This window comes from Antechinus flavipes, chromosome 3, assembly GCF_016432865.1.
Source record: "Antechinus flavipes isolate AdamAnt ecotype Samford, QLD, Australia chromosome 3, AdamAnt_v2, whole genome shotgun sequence".
Taxonomy (NCBI): Eukaryota; Metazoa; Chordata; class Mammalia; order Dasyuromorphia; family Dasyuridae; genus Antechinus; species Antechinus flavipes.
This window is the reverse complement of record NC_067400.1, coordinates 314,204,899-314,229,004: the sequence shown is the minus strand read 5'-3', so window position 1 is coordinate 314,229,004 and position 24,106 is coordinate 314,204,899. Positions and strand designations below refer to the sequence as shown.

The 24,106-nt window shown below is 37.2% G+C and overlaps 1 protein-coding gene across 2 annotated transcripts; it reads right to left on the bottom strand.

The window, feature by feature from the left end:
- Positions 1–1,288: 1,288 nt before the first annotated feature.
- ADPRH (ADP-ribosylarginine hydrolase) lies at positions 1,289–12,325 on the bottom strand. 2 transcript variants are annotated; one of them, XM_051985335.1, is made up of 5 exons: positions 12,068–12,325; positions 11,063–11,258; positions 7,109–7,454; positions 5,509–5,869; positions 1,289–3,517 (listed from the first exon to the last, which is right to left on the bottom strand). In XM_051985335.1, the coding sequence occupies exons 2-5, from the start codon at positions 11,132–11,134 to the stop codon at positions 3,106–3,108; spliced, it is 1,191 nt and encodes a 396-aa protein (XP_051841295.1). In that variant the 5' UTR covers positions 11,135–11,258; positions 12,068–12,325; the 3' UTR covers positions 1,289–3,105. The 2 variants fall into 2 exon arrangements, with proteins under 2 accessions (XP_051841295.1, XP_051841296.1); XM_051985336.1 differs by lacking the exon at positions 11,063–11,258 and having other exon boundaries at positions 12,068–12,323.
- Between the last annotated feature and the right edge of the window lie 11,781 nt (positions 12,326–24,106).

Sequence of the window (24,106 nt, the reverse complement as noted above, 5' to 3'; positions counted from 1 at the left end):
ACTAGAGGATAAAAAAAAAATTTAAGTAATGAGACATTTTCTCCCCACTCCCATAGAACATGCTCAAGTTGTCATTTCTAGTCCCAGTCACTGCATGGATGCTTGAGCATCTTATTCTACCCACGTGGCTTTCTAGTACTGAAAGGACTTTGTATTTTATTGTGATGTATTGAATATTGAGTGATGCCTTGACTATCTCTGTACCTCATGACAGCAGAGATAGGGAATGGCAGGGGCTGCATTTGATTGTGACAGGGACCGTCATTTACCTTTTTTGGTATCCCTAGAACTTAGTGCAATATTTAGCACAAATAAGTACTTAATAAATTTGAATAGAAAAAAATAAATTTTAGTTGACTGAATGATTAGCTATATTGATTAAAAAATCAGATAGCTTCAAGTCACTTGTATAGCAAGTTTTGTCTCTCTTTTGCAAGAGTGTGGGGTATGGGAGGGGAAAAGTGTGTGAACCCCTCTTAGTTTTTTCTGCTTTATGTTTTCTTTCTGGAATGGTTTAGCACCATCCTCACAGGAGACATTTTGTTGAGACTTAGAAGTGATCTTTTGAGTCTGAGAGGTCCAGGGATCCTGCATCCAACTAAAGGAGTGGTTGATTGCAGTAGCAGTAAGAATAGGTTGGTAGTAGGGAAACTTTCTGTATTAAAGATGATTATCAACAAGAGAATCATTCCAAGCTTCACTAATTTGCCAAAAATGGACAAGGAATGGTGTGGAAAGTGCAGTACCAGGAGGAAATATAAAATGTCTAATTAGAGGTAGTATAAACTACATGATGTACTAATGGGATTTAACTGTCATCCTCCCAGCAGATTGTACCAGTGTCTATAGTTGTTACAAAATCAATCCTGTTCTGTTCAGTGTGTGGAGCAATATGTTACCAATCTTATATCTTATTCATTTGGAACTTGATGTACTTTTTTACTCTCTCTTTGGAAAAGCCCTAGGTGAGTGCCTTACATAAAAATTAACTCTCATGGTATAGAAGTAGGCAATTCAATGAACTAAAATATGTGAGAAAAGGGAGACTTCTTTCATTAAAGACCAGGCTCCTTAGGACTGAGCCCAGTCAAAATCACAGGTCTGGACACAGATCAAAGAGTGGATTTAACACTTTCAGTTCTAGTTCTTCAAAGTTAGATTTGAAATCGGGATTATAGATGAACTTCTGGAACATGTGGGGGTTCGTACCCAGTGATGATGATCCATATACTCATGAAATTCAAAGAAATCAAGATACACTGAAGGAAATTTCAAACACAAATATAGATCCTTTCCAGTCTCTTTTTATTCCATGGAACATTAAAGTTTCTTCAAAGAATCTTGTAGCTGGCAAATGTTTTAGTGAGACATTGTGTACATTTGTGAGACAGAGGGTGAGTAATAGGAAGTGGGTATGGTCCGGTGGAGCTGATGGGAACAAGAACGATACATGTGGGTGGGGTCTATGAAAATGCTGCAGGCCAAAATATTTTGTTATGAATGAATGCCCAGAAAATGTCATTTCATTCCCAACTCTCTTGGATGCCCTCATCAATTGCAGACAACAATCATAGTTCTACACGTGTTTTGCTTCAAAATACATAAAGCAGTATATGATGAGCTTGAACAAGCATGGCTGAAGAAATTCCTCTGTCAACTCACATGCTATTGGGTTTTAAACTTCATGAGGGCAGGGGAATCTATTTCACCATAATTTTGCATCTCCCAGCGCCTGTCACACATATGCAAATGCGGTTACAGAAGCAAAACAGCAGTGACATATGTCCTCCATAGGCAAAAATAGTCTTGACATTCTCTCTCTTCCTTGTATTTGTGGGTCACTAATCTAATCAGCATGGCATCCCAAGATCAGCTGAGATTTAATTTTTTCTTTATTTTTTGTTTCCCCCTCCATTCACACATTGAAAGTTTATTCTCTCAAATGATAAAACAGTGTACATATCAACCATATTTGTACACTTAAATCAAAGAGGAGTGGACTCTCTGATCTGGTGTTCTTTCTTTTAAAAGACAGTTCCAATTCGTGTCTTAGTAGACGTAATTGGATAGTTGGAACATATACCCTGCTGTCAGGAAATAAGACAAAGCCATGTGAAACAAAGAAACTTTGATGTTCTCTGCCACTGCAAACATTTTAATGGTGGCTTGAAACCAAGCAACAGTCAATTTTGAGATACAGCACAAGGGCACAGATTCTATCATCCCGTATCTGCCACTGGTATTATTCAGCAACCACTCAGGCTATTTAAACAAAATCATGGTTTCACCTGTTTTGCCCCTTGTTCTTCAAGCTTAATATACTCCTAAGTGAATAGAGATATGTTAATATATCTGTCTGAGGACCCTTGAAATTCAAAATACTGATTCTGTTCTTTTATTTTAGCTCTGCTCCTCTCCTTCCTTTTCCTTCCCCTCTCCCTCTCTTCTCTTCCCTCCCACCTCATTTCTCTGTCTCTTTCATTTGAAACATGCAGTTGACAAAAAGTGAGATTTGCAAAGAAAGCAAGGGTAAGATCTTACTGCCTCCACTTTCTCTCTTGAAACACTAGATCAGATTACTTTCAGTTCCAACTATGTTACTTTTGGAGCTCAAGAGAGCAATGACAGTCCAAAGCAATCTCAATAGATTTTGGACAGAAAACTATTGCACCCAGAAAGAGAACTATAGAGATCAAGTCTAAATGAACATATGCTATATTCACTTTTTTCCCCTGTTTTTTTAATCTCCCGTAGTTTTTCCCTTTTGCTCTCATTTTTCTCTCTCAACATGTTTCATAAAGCAATGTGTATTAAGATATTAATTAATTAATTAAGAAAAGAATGAGAGAGAGTAATGACAGTATGGAGGCTGGTATAAAATTGTATATGGTCCAGAGAAAAAAATGGGCATAAATAATCTTCCAAAGGTAATGCAACTTAACACTTTAAAATTCTTTGACTATTTAGTTAAACCTCAACTTTGGAAAAAGCGAGGCAATATTGTCAATCAATCAGTCAATAAACATTTATTAAGTGCCTACTATGTGAAAGGCCATTCTTTCTTAATAAAGAGTTATAACCAATTAGGAAAGATCCATGTTTTCCCTAAAGGTTAATTGTTGAACTTTCTTTTGACTGAAGAGCATACAAGGCCTTGGCTGCTTTTTCCAATCTATCTTTATATTCTATTTTTTTATAGTTGGAGGGGCTAACCCCTTTAAATCCATGCATGACCCCCCACCAGCAGCCAGCAATGGCAGCTGTGGAGTCATTGTCCCCACCATGGAAAAAAGCTCGGTGGGCAAGTTCCTTCCAAGAGTCTCCGGCAGCAAGGATGGCATCATAGGCAATCATGGGGGCATCGTGTCCACTACTGCCTCCCCAATCAGAATAACTCACTGACTTATAGAATTGATCTCTCTCTTTCACACCAAAGGACTCTGGGAATATAGGCGGTCCACCATTTGAAATCCCTCGAAGTTTCAAGTACTTTTCCCATTGATCTTTGAAATAGTCCCTGTAGCAAAAAAAAAAAAAAGGGGGGGGGGGGAGAATGTGCAGCAGTAAACTATAAATCCCAAAGTTAACAATCCACAGTAGAAAGTCAAAGCAGATGTCTTACTAAGGAAATTTGCAAACTGATAGCAAGTAGCTTACAGAAATAAAAATTAAAATTAGTGACATTTCTAAGAGACTTAATTAGGATTTGGAAAATACTTTCCTTGCAACAATTCTGTGAGATAGGTACTAGTGCAGATAGCATTTACCACCCCATTTTACAAATGTGGAAAACGGGACTTAAGGAGAATCAGTGAATTGTTTATGGTCATAAATAGTATCAGAGTTGTGTGTCAACCCAAAAATCCTGGCCCCAAACATAGTACTTTTTCTACTAGATAGATAGTTACATAGATAGATATGAATAAACAGACTGAAATGGTTAGATAGATTATAGCCAGTAAGAGATAGATACATAAAACAGAAATGGATAGATGATAGAGATGGTAGAGTCAGAGATGTTTAGATAGGCATATTGTAGACAGATAGACAAATAGATATGGATAGAAAGATGACAGATTAAATAGATGATAGAGAGATAGAAGCAGACACAGATGGACAGACAGACATGACAAATAGATAAGGAGGGATGGCTAGATAGAGATGGTTTGATAGATAGACAGATGACAGATACTAGATACATAGATACACAGACAGGGATGGATAAACAGATAAATGATAGATCAAGATGGTTAAACAGATAAATGACAGACAAATGATAGGCAGAGATGGCTAGATAGGTAGACTAGATAAATAGATAATAGATAGGTAGATAGATGTAAAGTATAAGAAAGAATATTGGCTCTGAAATGAAAGAATGTGTGTTTAAATTCCATTTCTGATGCTTACTATTTGTTTGAGCTTGACAAGCCACTTATTATTTCTGGACTTTAGTTTCCCAAATAGGCAAAATAAAGGAGCTGGTCCAGAAGGCCTTATAAATGCCTTCCAATTCTAGATTTATAAGAAATGACTCTATCTATCTATCTGTCTATCTATCTATCTATCCATCTATAAAACCAGTTCTCCCTCAACTAAAGGAATTCATTTCAGAAAGCATTTATTGAATGCTTATTTTGTACCAAGCACTGTGTTATGATTCTCTGTGGACACAGAGACACAAAATGAAACATTTCCTGACTTCAAAGATCTTAAGGAATCCTGGGAAGAAATGGGAGCAACATAGAGAGATTTAATGAAATTCATACAAAGTAGATTACTATGAATAGCACAATGGGAACAAACTCAGACCTTTATGGAAGGATTTGGGAGGGAAGGAGCATTATGCAAAATTTCACCTTTTAAAGGAGAATATGAGTCACATAACCACAATTATAGGAGTCTTCAGAAAAAATCTGCCTGTGCCTTTTTTATTCTAAGAATGGCAGCATGGAGTGACCTCTAGAATGCTGAGGGAAAAGGAAGTTATGTGGCTGCCTTCCAACTGACTTCCTACACTATAAAATTATCGAGTGGAAAAAAAGCCATCTCTCAAGCATCGTCACCAAGTTTTGCAATGCATTAGCATCATGGATCAATGGAAGACAGAAAATAGTATATCTTTGCATTTGCACTAACACATGAAAAATCACTACTATGTATAGATGCCTCTCATTAGCAAATGAAAGCTGGAAAGCAAATAATGAGGGGAAGTTAGATTGATCATTTGCATGTTCACGTGGACCACCCTGATTATCATAGGCTATAGATTTTGAGTATGAACATTAGGGATGGGATTCAAACCAAGATATCTCCCAATAGAGCCAATTTTTCAAGTAGCTGTTAACTCCAAGTAAACCTGAAAACCTAAGTGAACGAGGAGAGAAGGGAGAAGATACCTATTGAGGGGTTCTCTCTAAGCCATGGGTTGGAAAAACCAGTTATTAATCCCATCACATGGCCAAGGTATACTATAAACCAAAAATAGCACTAGCACGCATATTGACTTACCAGGATTCAAGATTCTCTTTCACAAAATAGCCAGCCTGGACAATGTACTTTTGAGCTTTTGGTAGCACCTCCATCAATCCCCTTCCCCATTTTTGAGGGGGTTTGCCATTCACTGCATAAGAGGTAAAAAGAGCAGAGGCAACAGCCCCAAGGTAGCCGGTGGGATGGTGATGGGTCATGCGGCCACTTTCAATGCTCACTTGGATCAGAATATCCTGTTGTTCAGGGTGTGGGAACCTTAGTCCGATACACATGGCACGCATGGCAGCACCACAGCCTCCCTCCTTTTTGCTGAATGGAATCCTCCATCCATTGGGTTCATCTGGCTTTAGCTTCAAGGCATTGTTCTCACTGGCAGCACCTGTAAGGCAATGTATCAGTGCCAGCCACGGACTGGTGAAACTCAGTCTTGATTAGTTTGGCCCCAGCCCCAAGGATGCAATGTATAGTAAAGCTTAATTAACCTGGGCACATAACACACATTCCCCCAGCTTCTTTTATAAAAGTAGGAGGGGGAGAAAGGGAATAAGTATGTATTCAGGGTCTATAATAACCCAGGCATTGTACTACAAATGTTACTTTATGTTTTTTTGTAAATGTTACTTTTATTTGACTTTCACTACTACTCTGGAAGGGAGGTGTTGCTATCATTGCCATTTTATAATTGAGGAAACTGTGGCAGATAGTGGTTAAGGGATTTGCCCACTGTCACAAAGCTTATAAGTGTTGAGGATAGATTTGAGTTCATTCTTGAGACATCAAAGAGGATATATCTAGTAGAATTGGTGCAAGATATGGAATGTTACCATCTATGTGACCTTGACAAACCACTGGAAAATGAAGGGAGATAGGATTCCAGAAATAGGAAAGTACCTCTCCTTGGCAAGAGTGGCAGACTACTAGATTTGAATAGTACAAGGAAAAGTGGATTGTATTAATTTCCCTGTACGGTCTCAAGATGATAGATTTAGAACTGGAAGAGACCTTATAAGTCATTTAGAGCAATCCTTTATTGTATAGATGAGAAAAGTAAGGTCCAGGGCAGTTAAATGATTGGCTTAAGGTCACTTAGGCAGCAAGAAGCAGGGGAAGATTTGAAACAAGATCCTCTGACTCCAATCCACAGGTCTAACATTTTACCACTATTTTACAAAATAGACTGGTAATGGTTAAAGGATCAGAAGAAAACTCCATATCCCAATCTAATTCAAACACAATTCTCTTTCACCTAACCATACTTGTAAAGGGCTATACCTAAGTGAAAAATTCAGAAAGCTTGTAAAAGGTTAAAGGGGACTGTACCATTAAAAGGTGGTTCTCTGAAAGCCCCCACAGTTGTGAATCATAACACACTTGAAGGAATTGCAAATCAGCCTTTACTGAAGCAGATGTTGCTTGTGAATTGGGAATGAAACAAATTGGAGGCAAAAGGAGAGAGGAGAGGTCAGAGAATGCAACTGCCTCTCAGTCTCCTTGTATCATTATCATCCTCTCACATGAAGGGATCTATTCTGCTGGTCAGAATTTGATCCTCAGCAGCCACCGGCAGGTAGCTCCCATAACACACACTTGATTTGCCAGTCCCTAAAATGATGATTACCTGGAGCTCGGCCAATCATGTCATTCATGCATTCTTTGTAGTTTCTTGCTATGAGGGAATACACCCGGGTCAAGTCCTCTTCTTTCCCAGCAGCAATGAGGGCTTCTGCCGTTGCCAAGTGCATCACTGTGTCATCACTGACTCTCCAGCCTTCAATATTGATGGCATCCAATCCTCCAAGTTCAGCAAGCTGTTGGTGGATCTTCTCACCATCAAAGAGGAACTCCCATTTCCCGTTGAAATATCCCAGGGAGTCACCTACTGCACTTAGTACCATGGCAGCCACGTATCTCTCTAATAATGCTATGGACATTGTGTATCCCAAATAAGTCCCCTTGAAGAAAATCTGTAAGATATACAAAGGAAGAGAATATAACATCTGTGAATGTCAAGTTTAACTCTGTAAGAGGCCTGATGAAGTCAAATAATATTCTCCTTTCAGTTTGGCTTACATAGACCTTCGGAATGTTCTTAGGTCACTATACCTAGTGTTTCTGTACTTCTCAGAAGTCATAAGCATTTTGCTTTGTATCCTCCTAATACACATACTTTATATGTGATATTCTATACTATAGCTATCACTATTGTTTCATCTGTAAGTTCCTTGAGGGCAGGACCTGTTTCTTCCAACCTTATGTTGTCATTAGTCTCCAGCACAAAATTCTATATACAATTGTCACAGAATGTGTATTTATCTAAGACTACCTTTATCCTTAGTTCCTGGAACTACAATAACTACAATCAAATCACTACAGTGATTGTTCCAAAACCTCTCCATCCTTCAAGCTTCTGATACTGCATACTTCCCTCACTAGCTTAGCTAAAGACCATTTACCCCCTAAAATTTTTTTTTGAAAGCCATTTCATTCCCCAAGAGTTTCCTTCACAAAAAAACAAACAAAAGACAAAATGTGCTTAGAAAGAGGTTTTGGTTGTGTGGAATTTCAGACACTGAATAATCCTTACTCAGTGACAGAAATATCAGTGGAAAAAGGAAGGATTCTTCAAGACAGACCTCAAGAGTTCATTCTCCCCCGTGCAGATGAAGCTTCAGAAACTGGTCACAACAAGTCTGTCCAGGAAAAGCTTCCTGTTAGCAATCATGACGTGAATAATGTACAATGTGGGGAAGATGTTGCTGGGAGTGAAATGCCCAAACAAGAATCCAGAATGAGTCTTGGGACTGAAGAAAATACTATAAATGAAGAAATTTCAAATAATGACCTAAAAGAAGCTAAATTGAATCCTTCCCCAATTGCAAAAGATGTTTCTATTGACTATCCAAAGGATAGCTCAAGGGATGTCAGTTCTTGTGTCTCAGATTATGAAGAGTGTAAATCAAATCAAACACATCCATTATGTAAAAGAGAATGTGATGATACACAATGTAAACAGAGTTGTTCTGCTCAAGAGAACCATGATACTTTAGGGGAAATGGACCTAACTAATATCTGTGGTATGACAATTAATAACCCAATTTCATCTGCTGCCTTAAATGATAATGGGAAGGTATATTCTGAGAGTCCAAAAAAATTCTTTAGTATGAAGACCTGATGAAGTGTCTGATGAAAAGGCAACCTTTCTCTTTGCCAGAACTACTTCCTGTATATATAATGTATGTGTATATATATATATGTATATACATATATATGTTTGTGTATGTGTGTATATATACATGTGTATATATGTGAGTATATGTATGTTTGTGTATATATATATGTATGTATGTATATATGTGTATATACAAGGAAATGGCAAACCTTTTTAGTATTTTTGCCAAGAAAATCCCAAATGGAGTCATGAAGAGTCAGACACAACTGAAATAACTGAACAATCCCCCAAGACTCTGTCCTGGTCCCACTTTTTTCTAAATAACTAACTCACTCAGTGATTTTATCAACTCCAGTGGGTTCGATTAATGCAGATAATTTCCAAATAGAGACACACATACACACACCCCTTCCCTCTTTTGCTCCACTTTCAAACCCCATAGCTTCCTTTAAATCCCAACTAAAATTCCATCCTTTATAAGCAGCCTTCCCCAACCTCTTTTAATTACAGTGCCTTCCCTCTGTTAAACTATTTATTTATCCTGTATGTAGTTTGCTTTGTGTATATTTGCTTGCATGTTTTCTACCCCATTAGATTGTAAACTTCTTGAAGGAAGAGTGTCTTTTGCCCCTTTTTGTATCCCCAGTGCTAAGAACAGTGCTTAGTACAAAGGAGATGCTTAATAAATGTATACATACATAGACACATATATGCAAACATATATACACACATGTGGGTGTGTATGTATATATGTGCATACCCACACAATCTTACCCTAGTCTCTCTTCTGAGTTTCAGTCTCATATCACTAACTGCACTGTGCTAATTATTTTACAATCATCATCTCATTTGGTTCTCACAACACTGGGAGGTAGATGATATTATTATTCCCATTATACAATGGAGAAAACTGAGGCAAATAGAACTTAAATGATTTGTCCATGGATACATATGTAATAAATTTCTGAGACTGGATTTGAATTTGGGGATTTCCTAGGTCCAGTGATCTATATATATCTAATTCATATTAGAATGTGTACTCCTTTGCTTTGCTCTTCATCTCCTGATAGATATAATGGGCTCAAACTGCAGGTTGAGACATATTTTGGGGGCATGATCAAGGTAGGAATTTGTTTTAGTGGGCTTTTTGTTTTTCTGGTCGGAGTAGAAAGGGAAAGAAAATAGATTTTTATTCATTAAAAAAATAAACTCCTTCAAGTCAGGGACATGTTTTTGCTCTTTTTTTTGTACCTCTGGCACTTCACACAATGTCTAACACATAGTAGGCACTTAAGAAATACTTGTTGAGTTATTGGATTTGGACCTAAGCTCAAATTCTGATTCTAGTTTTTATACCTCCCTGTGGCCATGGACCAGTCACAATCTTTGTTCTCATTGCATTCAATGATCCCTAAGATCCCTTCTAATCTTCTGACTATAGAAGTAGTGGTCTTTTTACTTCACTTTTGCTCATCTTGGTGAATTCCTTCAGGGATTGTGTGGGTTTCCACTTTCTTGGTGCTTTCCTCTGGGAATTTTCAGAGCCATTACCCCACCTTTCCTGATATAGGTTTTTCTTTCGAAATCATTGGTCATTTAACCATTAACATCATCACATATTTAAGATGGGCTCTGTCACACTTATAATACTAATAACAAAAATAATAATTGACATTTATATATCCTTTCAAGGCAGTTAGATGGGTAATGAATAGAATGACAGCTCTGAAGTCAGGAAGATCTGGGTTCAAATCTGGCATCAGATCCTTACTAGCTTTGTGGTCCTGGGTAAATCATGTAACCCCGTCTGTCTCATCTGTAAAATGAATTAGAGAAGGGAATAAACCATTCTAGTATCTCTGCCAAGAAAACCCCATATGGGGTCACAAAGAGTTGGACACAACTGAAATGACTGAACACATTCTTTCAAAGTTTGCAAGGAGCTAATTTGATATTTATTATTAAAATTATCTCATTTTAAATCTGATAACAATGCTATGAAAAATGTCTTATTATCCTCATCTTACAAATACATCAAATGAGATGTAAAGAAATGATTTTGCCAGCAATGGGATACAAAACCAAGCCTTCCTGACACCATCTCCAGGGCTTTAGCCTCTACATGGTAGTGACAATATTTACAAATTGCTTTAATATGAGGAAGCACTTTATATACATCCCCCCTTTGAGCTTTACAACAACCCACTGAGGTCATATGATGGCAGATTTCAAACTAGAAGGATCCTGAAGAATCAACTAAATCTCATCCATTCAAGACGGTACAATGACTAAAACATTGGAGTCAGGAAGTTCCCAGTTCAAATCCGATCTCAGTTATTTACTAAAGGGGTGTGACCCTGATCAAGACACTTACCCAAAAGTGGGAGTAATGCTTGCACTTACCTCACAGACGGGAAGGATTGAAGGAGAAAGGAAATAGGGACAGCAGAGGACGAGATGGATAGATAGTATCATGGAAGCAACTAACAAGAGCTTGGACAGACTTCGGGAGACAGTGGAGGATAAGAAGGGCTTGATGTGCTATGCCATGGGGTCATGAAGAGTCGGACAGGACTGAACAACCTCACTTCACCAGGTGCTATGAGGATCAAACGAGATAATTTTTGTAATATGCTTTGCAAGCTTCAGTGTCTATATAAATGTTAACTATCATTATTATTATTCCAGATGAGAAAACTGAGGTCCTGAAAGCTTAAGTGACTTCCCCAGTGTCACATAAGCTGTAAATGGTGAGTCAGCATTTCAACCCAGGGCCTCAGACTCTCTTTTTCCTCTTTCAATAAAAAAGGGAGCGTTATCCCCATTTTACAGATAAGAAAAATGAGGTTTCAAAGATATTAAGTAACCTGCTCGAGATTACACAACTAGTAATTAGCCTCAGAATTGGGATTTGAATCCAAACGTTTCCTGACCCACCAATGCAACAATTTCTCACTGCCTTTCTAACCTGTGGGCTACAAACAGATTTCTCATGTGAAGTGCATGATTTTGAAATACACTAACTGTGTTGAGGACCCCTTCACTTTCACAGCTATGAAATCAAATGTTCTAAAATAAGGGCCAGACGGTGGTTTCCTGACAGTCCTGGACCTGTGGGTGAGAAACAAAACTGCGAAGCTTGCTGAGCGCACTCGCCTCATCCAGGGCTTTGGCCGTCAGGAAATCCTAGCCCAACGCTGCGGTTTCGGAACAAACTGTGTTCAAGGTCCTTCTCCAAACGTAAGGAAACAGAAACCATTCAGCCTATGATCGGGAACCCAGCACCCAGCCAGCTCGTTAGCTGCTGGAGCCAGGGATGCCTGGGGAAATCCACTCTTGGTTGTGCCCCGTTTCTGTGCCAAGGAGTCCACGAGGGGATAAACTCCCCTTCCCCTCCTCCCCCAATACCTTCACTTCTCAAGCCGAGCGTGGGGTTCAGAAAGAGAAAGCTCTCTTGGCTCTGGCCTTGGATCCGGCTCGGCTTAGAGGGACTATCCAATCGTGATGAAGGTCAAAAGCGCTTGCGGGTCAGGGCGACGGTCACTCTACACAGAGCTGTCTTCCGGCCTGCTCTGGGTCTGCCCAGACGAGAACAAGGCAAAGCCGCGCCCTTTAAGGAAGCAGGCTGGACTGAGCAGGGCGGGCTGATTGAATCCTCTCAACAAAAACCACGGAGTATCCTGCTCCTTAGGTCCTCTGCAAAAAGGGACGAGAAATGTATAAAAGGTGGTCAGAAGTGCAGAGTATTGTTTATGTTTTAGTATTGGTTGTTCCCCTCTTTCCCCCCTTTTTTGAAGTGTTTAGTTTGCTCATTTCCATTGGCCTTTTTTTCCCCTCTGCAAGAACATTTTTTTAAAAGGATTTATGATTTTTCTTATATTCTTTTTTCTCTTGGGGGAAAGCATTGTTGAGCGCTGTTGGTGAATTAATTCTACTTTGATTCTTTTTTTCCCCCTTCCCTTAATAGTATTTTATTTCTTTCAGTTAGACGTAAAGATAGTTTTCAAGATTCACTTTTGTAAGATTTTGAGTTCCAAATTTTTTTCTTCCTCTTTCCCTCCCTATCTCCTCTCCAAGACAGCAAGCTATCTGATATAACGTGTGTATGGTGTGTATATATATACATATACATACATATATATATGTGTGTGTGTATGTATATATATATATATATATACATATATATATGTATATATATATATATAGTCACTTTGTCATGTTGTGAAAAAAATCAAAACAAAAGAGAAAAACCACACAAAAGAAAAAAAAAAGGTGAAAGCAGTATGCTTTGATTTGAATTCATTCTCCATAATTCTGTCTCTGGATGTGGATGGCATTTTCCATTCCAAATCTGCTGGAATTGTCTTGGATCACTATATTGTTTAGAAGAGCTAAGAGTGTCATAGCTGATCATCACCCAATCTTGCTGTTATTGTGGATAATGTTATCCAACCAGAAAATTAAAAAGAGGAATCGCCTTATTTCACAAATGAGAAAATCGAGGCCCAGGAAGGCAGGGGGACTTCCAAAGTTAAAGCCAATCCAAAATAAGAGGGAGAAGTTTTTGAGAAACATATAATGACATGGAAAGCTCACCCAAAGTCAGAAGAGTTTGACTTTCAGAAGGAATGGTATGGAGCCTTTGATATATCCAAGTTTAATACAGCTCACAGTTCCTTTTTCTTCCTTTTTCTAAAAAAAAGTTTTTTTTTTTCCCCCTCATAATTGATTTTCCAATACCTCTTTCCCCCTTTCCTGTTTGGGAATCATCCCTCATAACAAAATGGGATGTGTTTTCTTTTCATTTGCTAAAATCATCTCTATTCCTTTAAAATTTTATTTTTGTTGATATCTTGTTTTTACATCATTTTCATTTTTAAATACAGCCCTTTACTTACTCAATAGCCATCCTTTGTCACAAAGTGGTATATTGTTTTCATTTTGTGTTTTTTCTTTTTAATTGATATATTTTCTTTTTAGAATCTCCTTAATTTCCAAATGTAATCTTTCACTGCTCAGTAGCCATCCCTTGTAACAAAGGTTAAAAAGAAAGAGGGGAGAAAAACAGTTCAGGAAAATACCCAACCAAATAAGCAAATCTAACAGATTATGTAACATTCTATGTAACATTCTACCCTCCTAATTTTCCTACCACTCCAAAGGAAATGAGCTGTGTTATCTCAATTTTTCTCTTCTTGATCATTACAAAGCATTTAGTTTTGTTTGGATTTTATTGTTCTTTTACATTGTTGCAGTCATTGAATATATTGTCTTTTGTGGCTTTCTGCTAATTTGATGCAATGCCAGTTCATATGTTTTTTCAACAGTCTCTAGGATTCTTCATATTCATTATTTCTTCCAAGACAGTAATATTACATTACATTCATATAACACAGTTTGTTTAGCCATTTCCCAGTGGCAGGTACAAATTATTCACTATTTTTTTTAAGTGCTGCTATGAATATTTCAGATTGCATAGGATATTTTTTCATTCTTTATTTGACCTCCTTGATAGGAGTGAAATCTCTGGGATATTGTGCATGGTGTCAGTGTAGTCAGATATATAGAGATAGCTGAAGATAGGTATATAGATTTTACATATACATATGTACATATATATATGATAAGTAGATTGAAATACAGATAGAGACAGAGAAAAAGAAGAGATGTAGAAAAAAAAGAGAGAGATAGAATGACAGGAAGAGACAGAAATAGAGACAGAGATGGAGAGAGAAAGGAAGAGAGAAAGGAAGGGGGGAAAGAGACAGAGATAGAAAGACAGAGATAGGGAAAGACCATGACAGAGAGACACAGAAAGAGATTCCAAATTTCCAGAATAAACAAATCCACAGGTCCATCAGCAATGCAGCAGTGTGCCAGTCTTTCCCTACTCCAACAATGATAATTTGTTTTTGGTTATACTTGTCAATTTGAAACTCACATTTCTCAACCTTAAAACACTTTTTCACAATAGTCGTTATACCCATTTTATAAATGAAGAAATAAGGTTTCTAAACTGACATTGATGTGTTTTGAGCCTCAAAATGATGTGGGTGACGTAGACACCAGATGATGGTAAGCATCAAAAGTTGGGGTTCTGTCATATGAAGACTTAACAATTTGACAAAAGATTTATTTAGGGGAATAGATTACAGACAAAATGAAGGGATACAATAGACACTAGAAATGGTAAATATGAAATAGAGTGGGAGAGCACATGAAAGACAAGTTCCTCAGTAGAATTCATAATTACCCAGGAGAAAGGGAGCACTTCATGAGATTGGGGCATGTCCTTAGCTGGAAGACAAAATCCTAAAAGGGACTTGGCACCCTAAAAGAGTCAGTTACCTATACAAAGGAGAAATGGTGTTGGGAAGCATGGTGGAGTTAGGAGAAATACCACACCACATGGGTGAACTGATACAAAACAAAAGAAGGCAGCAGCCCTGGGATGGTCCATAAGTAGATTTTGTAGGGAAAATTTAACCTAAGGGAAATAATTTGGATTTCTGACGTGGTATGGCAAGGTAACACTGCTTCTGACCTTGGCCAGAGGGTGGGTCTCAGGGGTTTGACATAATTTGAATTTCAGACTAGAACTCTCCAGAGCGTGGGGTGATGACACTAAACAGCTCTCTATCAGAGTTTTTCTCCCTGTCTGCTTCAGGGATTAATTTTTGTCAATTCTTCTGCTAACTACATCTAGCCTTGAAGACCTTATCAAACATGAATTGTCCACTATCAATCAATTAGGAAGTGCCAGCGCCAGCACTCATACTTAGATCTTTGATTTTCTTCACACTCCAATATCAAATAAAACAAAAGTAGAGATTAAAAAAAGAAATTAGCCAGGGACAATGACTTTCTAGCTCCCAAATTCCACATTATGGTAACCTCAGTTTACCTTCTTGATGGCATTTAAAATATCAAATCATTTTTTCCCCTTGGATACCATTCAGTCTACTCTTGGGCCACACTCTGCTCAGACCCACCAAAACTCTATCAAGTAACTTTTATGTTGATTTCAGCAAAACCATTGTGATTAAGAAGGGAAATCTGGGGCAAGTTCACCATGTCAACTTTCAGTGTAAAGGAACAACAAAGCAACCACTGAAAGTGATTTCCCCCACCTACTCCTCTAGTGACTTTCAGGATTTAGTTACAGTTCAAGTCCTTTGCCTAACCTAAATGAAATTTCTGAATTTCCCAGATATTGAAAAGCTACTGTTTGGTAGCAAAGAATTTTTGCTATATATACTCAGAACTCTGCAGGAACTTTTCCAGAATTTATAGGAAAATAGGCCTTCAGTCATTTTTCAATATGTGTCATACATATGGAACTTGTCAGTATATATTATCTCCCCTCCCCATCCCCACATAGTATAATCCAGTAGCTTTTCTATTTATTCTGCCCACACCCACTTAGACAATAGTATTAGAAAAGAATGTTGAAATTGGAAATAAATTTTTATTCAGTCATTTTTGGCCTCGTGACCCCATTTGAGGTTTTCTTGGCATAGATACTAGAGTAGTTTTCCATTTCCTTTTCCAGGTGAGAAATGGAAACAAATGCTTAAGTGACTTGCCTAGAATAACACAGCTAGAAGAAGCACCTTTGAACTAAAGAGGACAAGGTCTTTTTGATTCCAGCCCCTATCTATTGTGTCATCTAGCTACCCAGAAGGAAATTTAATAGTCTAACCAGATCTCTTGCACATACTAGGAGTCTAAGGCTATGACTTTACTTCATAGCTCTTTGAGCACTTGCTATGTACAAGGAACTATGGTAGGGGCTGAGTGGGATGTACAGAAAGCTCAGAAACTCTTCCTTATTGATAAAAAAATTGAGGCTCAGAGGTGAAATGCTTTTTACAGTTTGACACATAATGAGGTCCTGAATGGGATGCTGGATAGAGAGAAACTAAAGAATTGATTCCTGAGGCAGATAGGGAAAAAAGGCTCTGATAGAAATCAGTTTAGCTCCATGGTTCCACCTTCTGAAGAGGTCTAGTCAGAAATTCAAGTTATCTTAAACCCCTGAGATCCACCATCTGTAGGCGTCTCAAAAAGTCTCACCTTGCCGCGCTCTGTCAAAAATCCCAGTCATGTCCCTGAGGTTAAATTTTCCCTATAAAATATACTTATAGGTCATCCTAAGGCTGTTGCTTTCCTTTGTCAGTCCACCATGTCACTCTGCTTCATATCCCTTTCCCTTCCCCCATGTCTACCTCCACTATGTCTTTCAACCCCTTTCTCCACCTTCTAGCTAACTAACTCTTTCAGGATTTAGTCTGCCAACTAAGGACATACCCCAACCTCATGGGATGGCTCCTTTTCTAGTGAGTAATTGTGAGTTTCACTGAGGAACTTGTCTTTCATATGCTCTCCCACTCTATTTCATATTTACCATTTCTGGTGTTTATGTACTCCTTCATTTTATCTGTAACCTATTCCCCTAAATACATCTACCTTTTACAAAAGAGAATGGCCTTCACATGATGCACCAGTTTGTCATACCTACCATCATCTGGTATCTACTTCACCCACATCCTTTTGGTGCCAAAACCCACATCATTTTGGTGTCAAACTCCATATCACACAGTGAGGAAGCATAAAAGCTGAGATTCACATTCAAGTCTTCTGACTCCTCTTAATATTGCATGGATCTCCACTATTGGGTCTGTATCCCAAAGAAATCATAAAAGAAGGAAAATTATTTGCATAGACAAAAATGTTTGTAGCAGGCTCTTTTTATAGTGACAAGGAACTGGAAATTGGGTGGATGTTCATCAGTTGGGGAATGGCTGAATAAGTTGTAGTATATGAATGTAATGGAAAATTATTGTTCTATAAGAAATAACAAGCAGGCTGATTTCAGAAAAGCCTGGAAAGACTTACATGCACTGATGGTGATTGAAGTGAACACAACCAAGAGAACATTGTGCACAGTAACAATGATGATTATGGGATGATCAACTTGGCTCTTCTCAGCAAGGTGATGAGTCAGGACAATTCCAATAGAGTTGTGATGGAAAATGCCATCCTTATCTAGAGAGAGATCTATGGAGACTGAATGTGAATTGAAAAATACTATTTTCACCTTTTAAAAATTTTATTTGTTTGCTTTTTTCTTTCTTGTGGTTTTTTAATCTTTTGATCTGATTTATCTTGAACAGTGCGAGAAATATGGAAATATGTTTAAAATGATTGTGCATGTTCAACTTATATCATCAGATTGTTTGCTGTTGTGAGTAGGTTAGAAATAAGGAGAGGAGGGAGAAAAAATTTTGAATACAAAATCTTACAAAAATGAATGTTGAAAACTATCTTTATATGTATTTGGAAAAATAAAACACTATTGAGAAGAAAAAAAAACAAACAAACTACTAGACATTTGTAACACCCTATAAAAAACAATAACAATAAAATTACATGCACCTCTATGCCGAATGTTATTGTTCATTGGTCACCCCTCACTCTTTCTAATTTCATTTGTAATGTGTAATGTGTTACTGGGACTACCAAACCCAGTCCCTTGTACATTTAAAGTGGGGGTTTTAAGATTCAGTTCAGCAAACATTAAAAGCACTATTCAAGGTTTTGGAGATACAACAACAAAAAGAAAAGAGTCCTTGTCCTCGAAAAGCTTACATTCTGGTAGGGGTATATCACATGTATACAAAGCAAACAAAAAGTAAATACAAAGCAATGCAAAGTCATTTCAAGAAGTAAAGAATATTCCAAATTCACCAGTGGTCAAAGGATTTGAACAAACAGTTCCGATAGAAATACAAGCTATCAAAAGCCACATAGGAAAAAAGGCTTCAAATCACTAATAAATAGAGAAATAAAAATTAAAGCATCTTTTAGAGTTCTACTTCATTCATCAAATGTGAGAGTTTCACTTCACATTACATCTGATTAGTAAAGATGACAAAATATTGAAGGGACTGTGGGAGAAAAAGATTGTTGATGCTATGAAATTTGATAGCCATTTGGAAAAGTAATTTGGAGCTCTGCCTCAATGTCACAAAATTTTGCATATACTTTGATCCACCAATACCTCTAGTAGGTCTATAATCTAAAGGGATCAGAGAAAGAGAAATAATACTAGTGGTAATAGAGTGGTAGTAGTAGTAGTGGTAGTGGTAATGGTAGTTGTAACAATAGCATTAGCAACAGTAGTAATAGTAGGAGGAAGAGCAGCAATGTAGTACCAGTAATAATAATAGTGATAGCGGTAGTAGTCATAGTAATCATAGTAGAAGCCGTAGCAGTAGTAGCAGTAGTAATAGCAACAGTAGCAATAGTAGTAATAGTAGTGTAGTGATAGTAGTAGTAGTAGTAGCAGCAGTTATAACAGTAGCAGCAGCAGCAGTAGTAGTAACAGTAGTAGTAACAGCAGCAGCAGTAACAGTAGCAGCAGCAGCTGTAGTAACAGTAGCAGCAGCAGCAGTAGTAGTAGTAACACTCCATTTCATGCATATATTATAATTTGTTCTGCCCTTCCCTATCTGATGGCATTTTCTTTAATTTCTAGATCTCTGCCAACACAAAAAGACCTACTATCCATACTTTTAAGCAGCTAGATGATGCAATGATTTGCGCACTGGACCTGAGTTCAAATCTGACCTCACACACTAGCTATATGACTCTGGGCAAGATACTTAATCTCTGCCTGTCTCAGTTTTTTCATCTATAAAATGGAAATAATAATAATAGCATCTATCTCCCAGAGTGGGTGTGAGGATCAAATGAGATAATAATTATAAAGCTCTTAGCACAATGCCAGATGCATAGTAATAACTATATAAATGTTAGCTACCACTGCTATTGTTACTACTGCTGCTGCTGCTGCTCTACTACAGCTATTCCTACTACCACTACACTACTACTACTACTGCTGCTGCTGCTGTTGCTGCTGCTGCTGCTGCTATTGTTACTACTACTGCTGCTGCTGCTACTGCTACAGCTACTACTATTACTACTATTTATAATTATTATCTCATTTGATCCTCACACCCACTCTGGGAGATAGATGCTATTATTATTATTTCCATTTTATAGATGAAAAAACTGAGACAGGCAGAGATTAAGTATCTTGCCCAGAGTCATATAGCTAGTGTGTGAGGTCAGATTTGAACTCAGGTCCAGTGCGCAAATCATTGCATCATCTAGCTGCTTAAAAGTATGGATAGTAGGTCTTTTTGTGTTGGCAGAGATCTAGAAATTAAAGAAAATGCCATCAGATAGGGAAGGGCAGAACAAATTATATGCATGAAATGGAGTGTTATTATTCTAGAAGAAATGATGAAAGAAATGGATTCAAAAAATCTGAAAAGAATTCTGTGAAATGAATGAGACTAAACTTTATTTATTAGGACCAGGAGAACAATTTATACAATAACAAAATTGTATAAACATAAACTTTGAAAAATTTAAGAACTCTGAGCAACACTAGCCATGGCAGCAGAGACCTGAGGATGAGCTATGTTAATCATCACTTAATCAATGGATTCAATATGTAGAACCCTTATTTACATTTTTTAATATGGCTAATATTTTGCTTGATCACACAGATTTTTTTTTTTACAAAGCCTTTTTTTCTTTTCTTTTTAAATGGAGGTGGGAAAATGAAGGAAAGAAAAATAATGATTTGTTCATTTTAAAATAATTTCTGGAAATTTCAGGAAAGGCCTGGTAAAGGAGAAGGCAACTGAATTATGCTTTGAAGAAAAAACAGAGAAATACATATAATTTCTTTTTTCTAGTAGTAGATTCACTCATTAGTCTCAGACAATTCTTGCCCATTTAGAATACCATTAGCTAAGATGGTCTAAAAACTGTGATTCTTAGCTCCCTATGCCATCTTTTCTACCACTGTGCAACCCAGGACTGAGGACTACTTTGTTTTTTTTTTTCTTTCAAGGATTGTCACAGCCAAAGAATTCATCATGAGGTGGCCAGCTTAGTAGTGATGGACTTCTCTGTACCAATCTAGGAAGCTTCATAGACCACATATAATCAAAACTTTCTGATAGTATAGAATATGCTTCATGGGTATAGCTTTGAAAACCCAAGAGTAAGTACTTCAACCTTCAATGAAGGTTGGAAAAAGAACTTTGTGGAATATTACTAGGTGATACCATAAGTAAAAAGAGATCAAAAATAAGCTAGAGTGGAGTCACAGGGCCTGGCACATAGTTGGCCCTTAAGAAATGCTAGTTGATTGATTAATGACATTTTTTTTCATTTAATAGTATTTTATTTTTTTCAACTACATATAAAGATAGTTTTCAACATTTACTTTTGTAAGACTGTGAGTTCCAAACTTTCTAATCCTTTTCTTTTCTGCCCTTCCCCAAGACAGCAAGGAATCTAATATAGATTGTACATATACAATCATTTAAAACACATTTCCATATTGGTCATGTTGTGAAAGAAAAATTAGAACAAAAGGGAAAAACCATAAGAAAGAAAAAACAAAGAATGTGAAAATAGTATGTTTCAATCTGCATTTAGTCTCCATAATTTTTCCTACGATTGAGGATGGAATTTTCCATTCCAAGCCTTTTAGAATTGTCTTAGATAACCTCAATGTTTAGAAGAGCCAAATCCATAACAGCTGATCATCACATAATCTTGCTGATCAATTTCCTGCCATCACCAAAAGAGCTGCTACAAATATTTTTGTACATGTAGACACTTTTCCCTCTTTTATGATCTCTTTGTGATACACAGCCAGTAGAGACATTCTGGACCATAGGGCATGCACAGTTTGATAGCCCTTTGGGCATAGTTCCAAATTGCTCTTCAGAATGGTTGGATCAGTTCACAACTCCACCAAGAGTGCATTAGTGTCCAAGTTTTCCCACATTCCCTCCAACATTTTTCTTTACATTGTGACATTTTAATCCCAAGCCTTAATCTTCATGGTTCCTACTAAGTACACTGTTGGGTTATGTTCTATTTAGATTCTGCAACTCCTTTGGAATTTCCTAGATTTGAGGACCCCAGCCTAATACCCTCCTGGAGAAGTATCAAGAAAATCCATAATCATAGAAAATCCAAATCGCTGCAGAGTACATTACAACTAACGACATCTTCTGTTTGCAATTAATAGCAATGGTTAAATTAAAGGAATAGTAAATAGAGTCCCTCATTCATCTCATTGTAAGCTCCTTGAGAGCAAGGACTGTATTTTATGTCTTTTTGTGTCCCTAGTTTTTAGCATAGTGCTTGACACATATGAGGTATTTAATAAATGCTTACTGATTGATATGAAGAAGAAAAAAGTAATGAACTGTGAAGATCTCAGGGAATAACAGACTAAAGGGAAACATACATCTCCTTTGTGGAAGATGGAAAACCAAGAAAACAAGAGAAGTTAGCATGTGCTACCAGTAATAATAATAGTGAATCAAAAGAAGATGCTCAGATCCTTGACCATCTAGAACCTGGAAATAACCCTATAAACCCACTGCATCACCACAGAGTAGAAGTAATAGTGGAGAAAAGCCCAAATGTATAAAATTACGGGAGGAGTGATGTAATTTTGCTGACCAGATTGGAAAAAATGCTATTGTTAGCTTCTGTTTGCTCTAAAAGGTAGTGCCAAAACCAACAAATGTGGAAGAAATGACAGAGAAAGGAGAGAAGACACCAAGAACAAGAAAAAAGGGAAGAATAAAAGGAGAGGAGAGGAAAGATGAGAGCAGTAAAAATCTTTTAAGTTGATAGCAAAGGTTTCAGACAGTAATAGTAATACCTAACATTTATATGGGCTTAAAAATTAACAAAATACTTTGCATAGATATCACATTTGATTCTCACAACAACCCTGGGAAGTAGGTATTTTTATAATCAACTACATTTAGCAGATGAGGAAACTGAGGCACTGAGAAATCACATAGCTAGTACACTATTTGATGCTAGACTTAAATTGTCATCTTTCTAACTCCAAGTCTGGCTCTCTATGAACAATACCAGCTAGTTGCCTAGAGAGTAAAAGGCAGAAATTAAAGGCAGTCATGACCCTGAAAAATAGACTCTTTTGATAATAGTGATAATTAGCAGACAAATATAGGCAGACATATTTAAAATGATGATCTGAGTTAGATTAAATTTATTATCCTCTAAATATTAAGGTGAGAAACATATAAATATAATACTAGCTATAAAGTATATGATATATAATATAATACAAATGCTAGGTTTTACTATTACTGTCTGAGACTTTGTTATCAACTTAGAAGGTTTCTATTGCTCTCATTTCTTTCCTTTCCTCTTAATTTATTTTTCTCTCTTTTTCTCTCCCATACATGGGCACTCAGAAAAATTATTTCAGCATCAAGGCACTCTATGAGTTCAAAACCATAGCTAATGAGCTCTCACCAATGTGTTTACTTGTATCAGTCAACCAGTAGTATATTAGTTAAAAACAAAAGTTAACTAATCAAATAACATAGCACATAAGGTGACAGGAAGAGATCACCCCACACATACACGGGATAGACTCTCATCTATGGGGAAAGGCAGGTGCATAGAGCACATTTATGACTCAAGAACAAACACATATGAAGGAATATAAGTGCCCAAGGCACCTATGTGGCTGAAGCATCATCCACTTCTGATACTGTCAGTGTTCTCTGACAATGTCATCATACCACCACCAATTGGCTATCACATCTCTGCTTTCCATTGGGCATGCTTTCTCTGTTGAGTCCATGTCCCCAACTTTTACTTTTATGTCTATTAGGCATTGCATTGTCTCTATTGAGCATCTCTGGTCTGCAAGCTTCTACCTTCTACCACTTAGAGGGCTTCAGCTCTTTCATACTATTTGTTAATTCTCAGTGCTCCCATCTTCTAAGGTGCGGAGGCTAGAAAGCCTCTCCCTGACAAAGGCAGCTTGATCTTCTTTAGTATAAATATACCGAAAGCCAAGCAGCCAACAAAAATTACTGTAGTGTTTCAGGCTAAGATTATTATTTTAATTATGTGTTTCTGGCATTGATCCATAGTACTAGACAAATGACATAGAAAATTCCTTGTAATTACTCTTCAATCCTTCATGGGAATGCTGTACCCCTCCATAAAAACCAAAAAAAAAAAAAAAAACAAATAAACCACAAAACTGATTTCAAAAATTCTGAAAAAAAAATCCAATCTACAGGAGCTATGTAGAGTTTACTATAAAACTCACTTCACTCTCAAGATCCCTTAAGCTTAGGATGCAAATGAAGTTGAATACACAAAAAAAAAGTTAAAAAGGAATTGTCCTCCATCCTCCTGTTCCACATTTCTTTGTCATAGATATCTCTGACTTTTGGGCTACCTGATTATCTCACAGAGAACTTATTTGTATCTATATATTTAAACAACATTTCACCTTTTTCTAAAAATTGAAAATAAAATTAGTTCAGGATTCTAAGATAACCCTGGTTT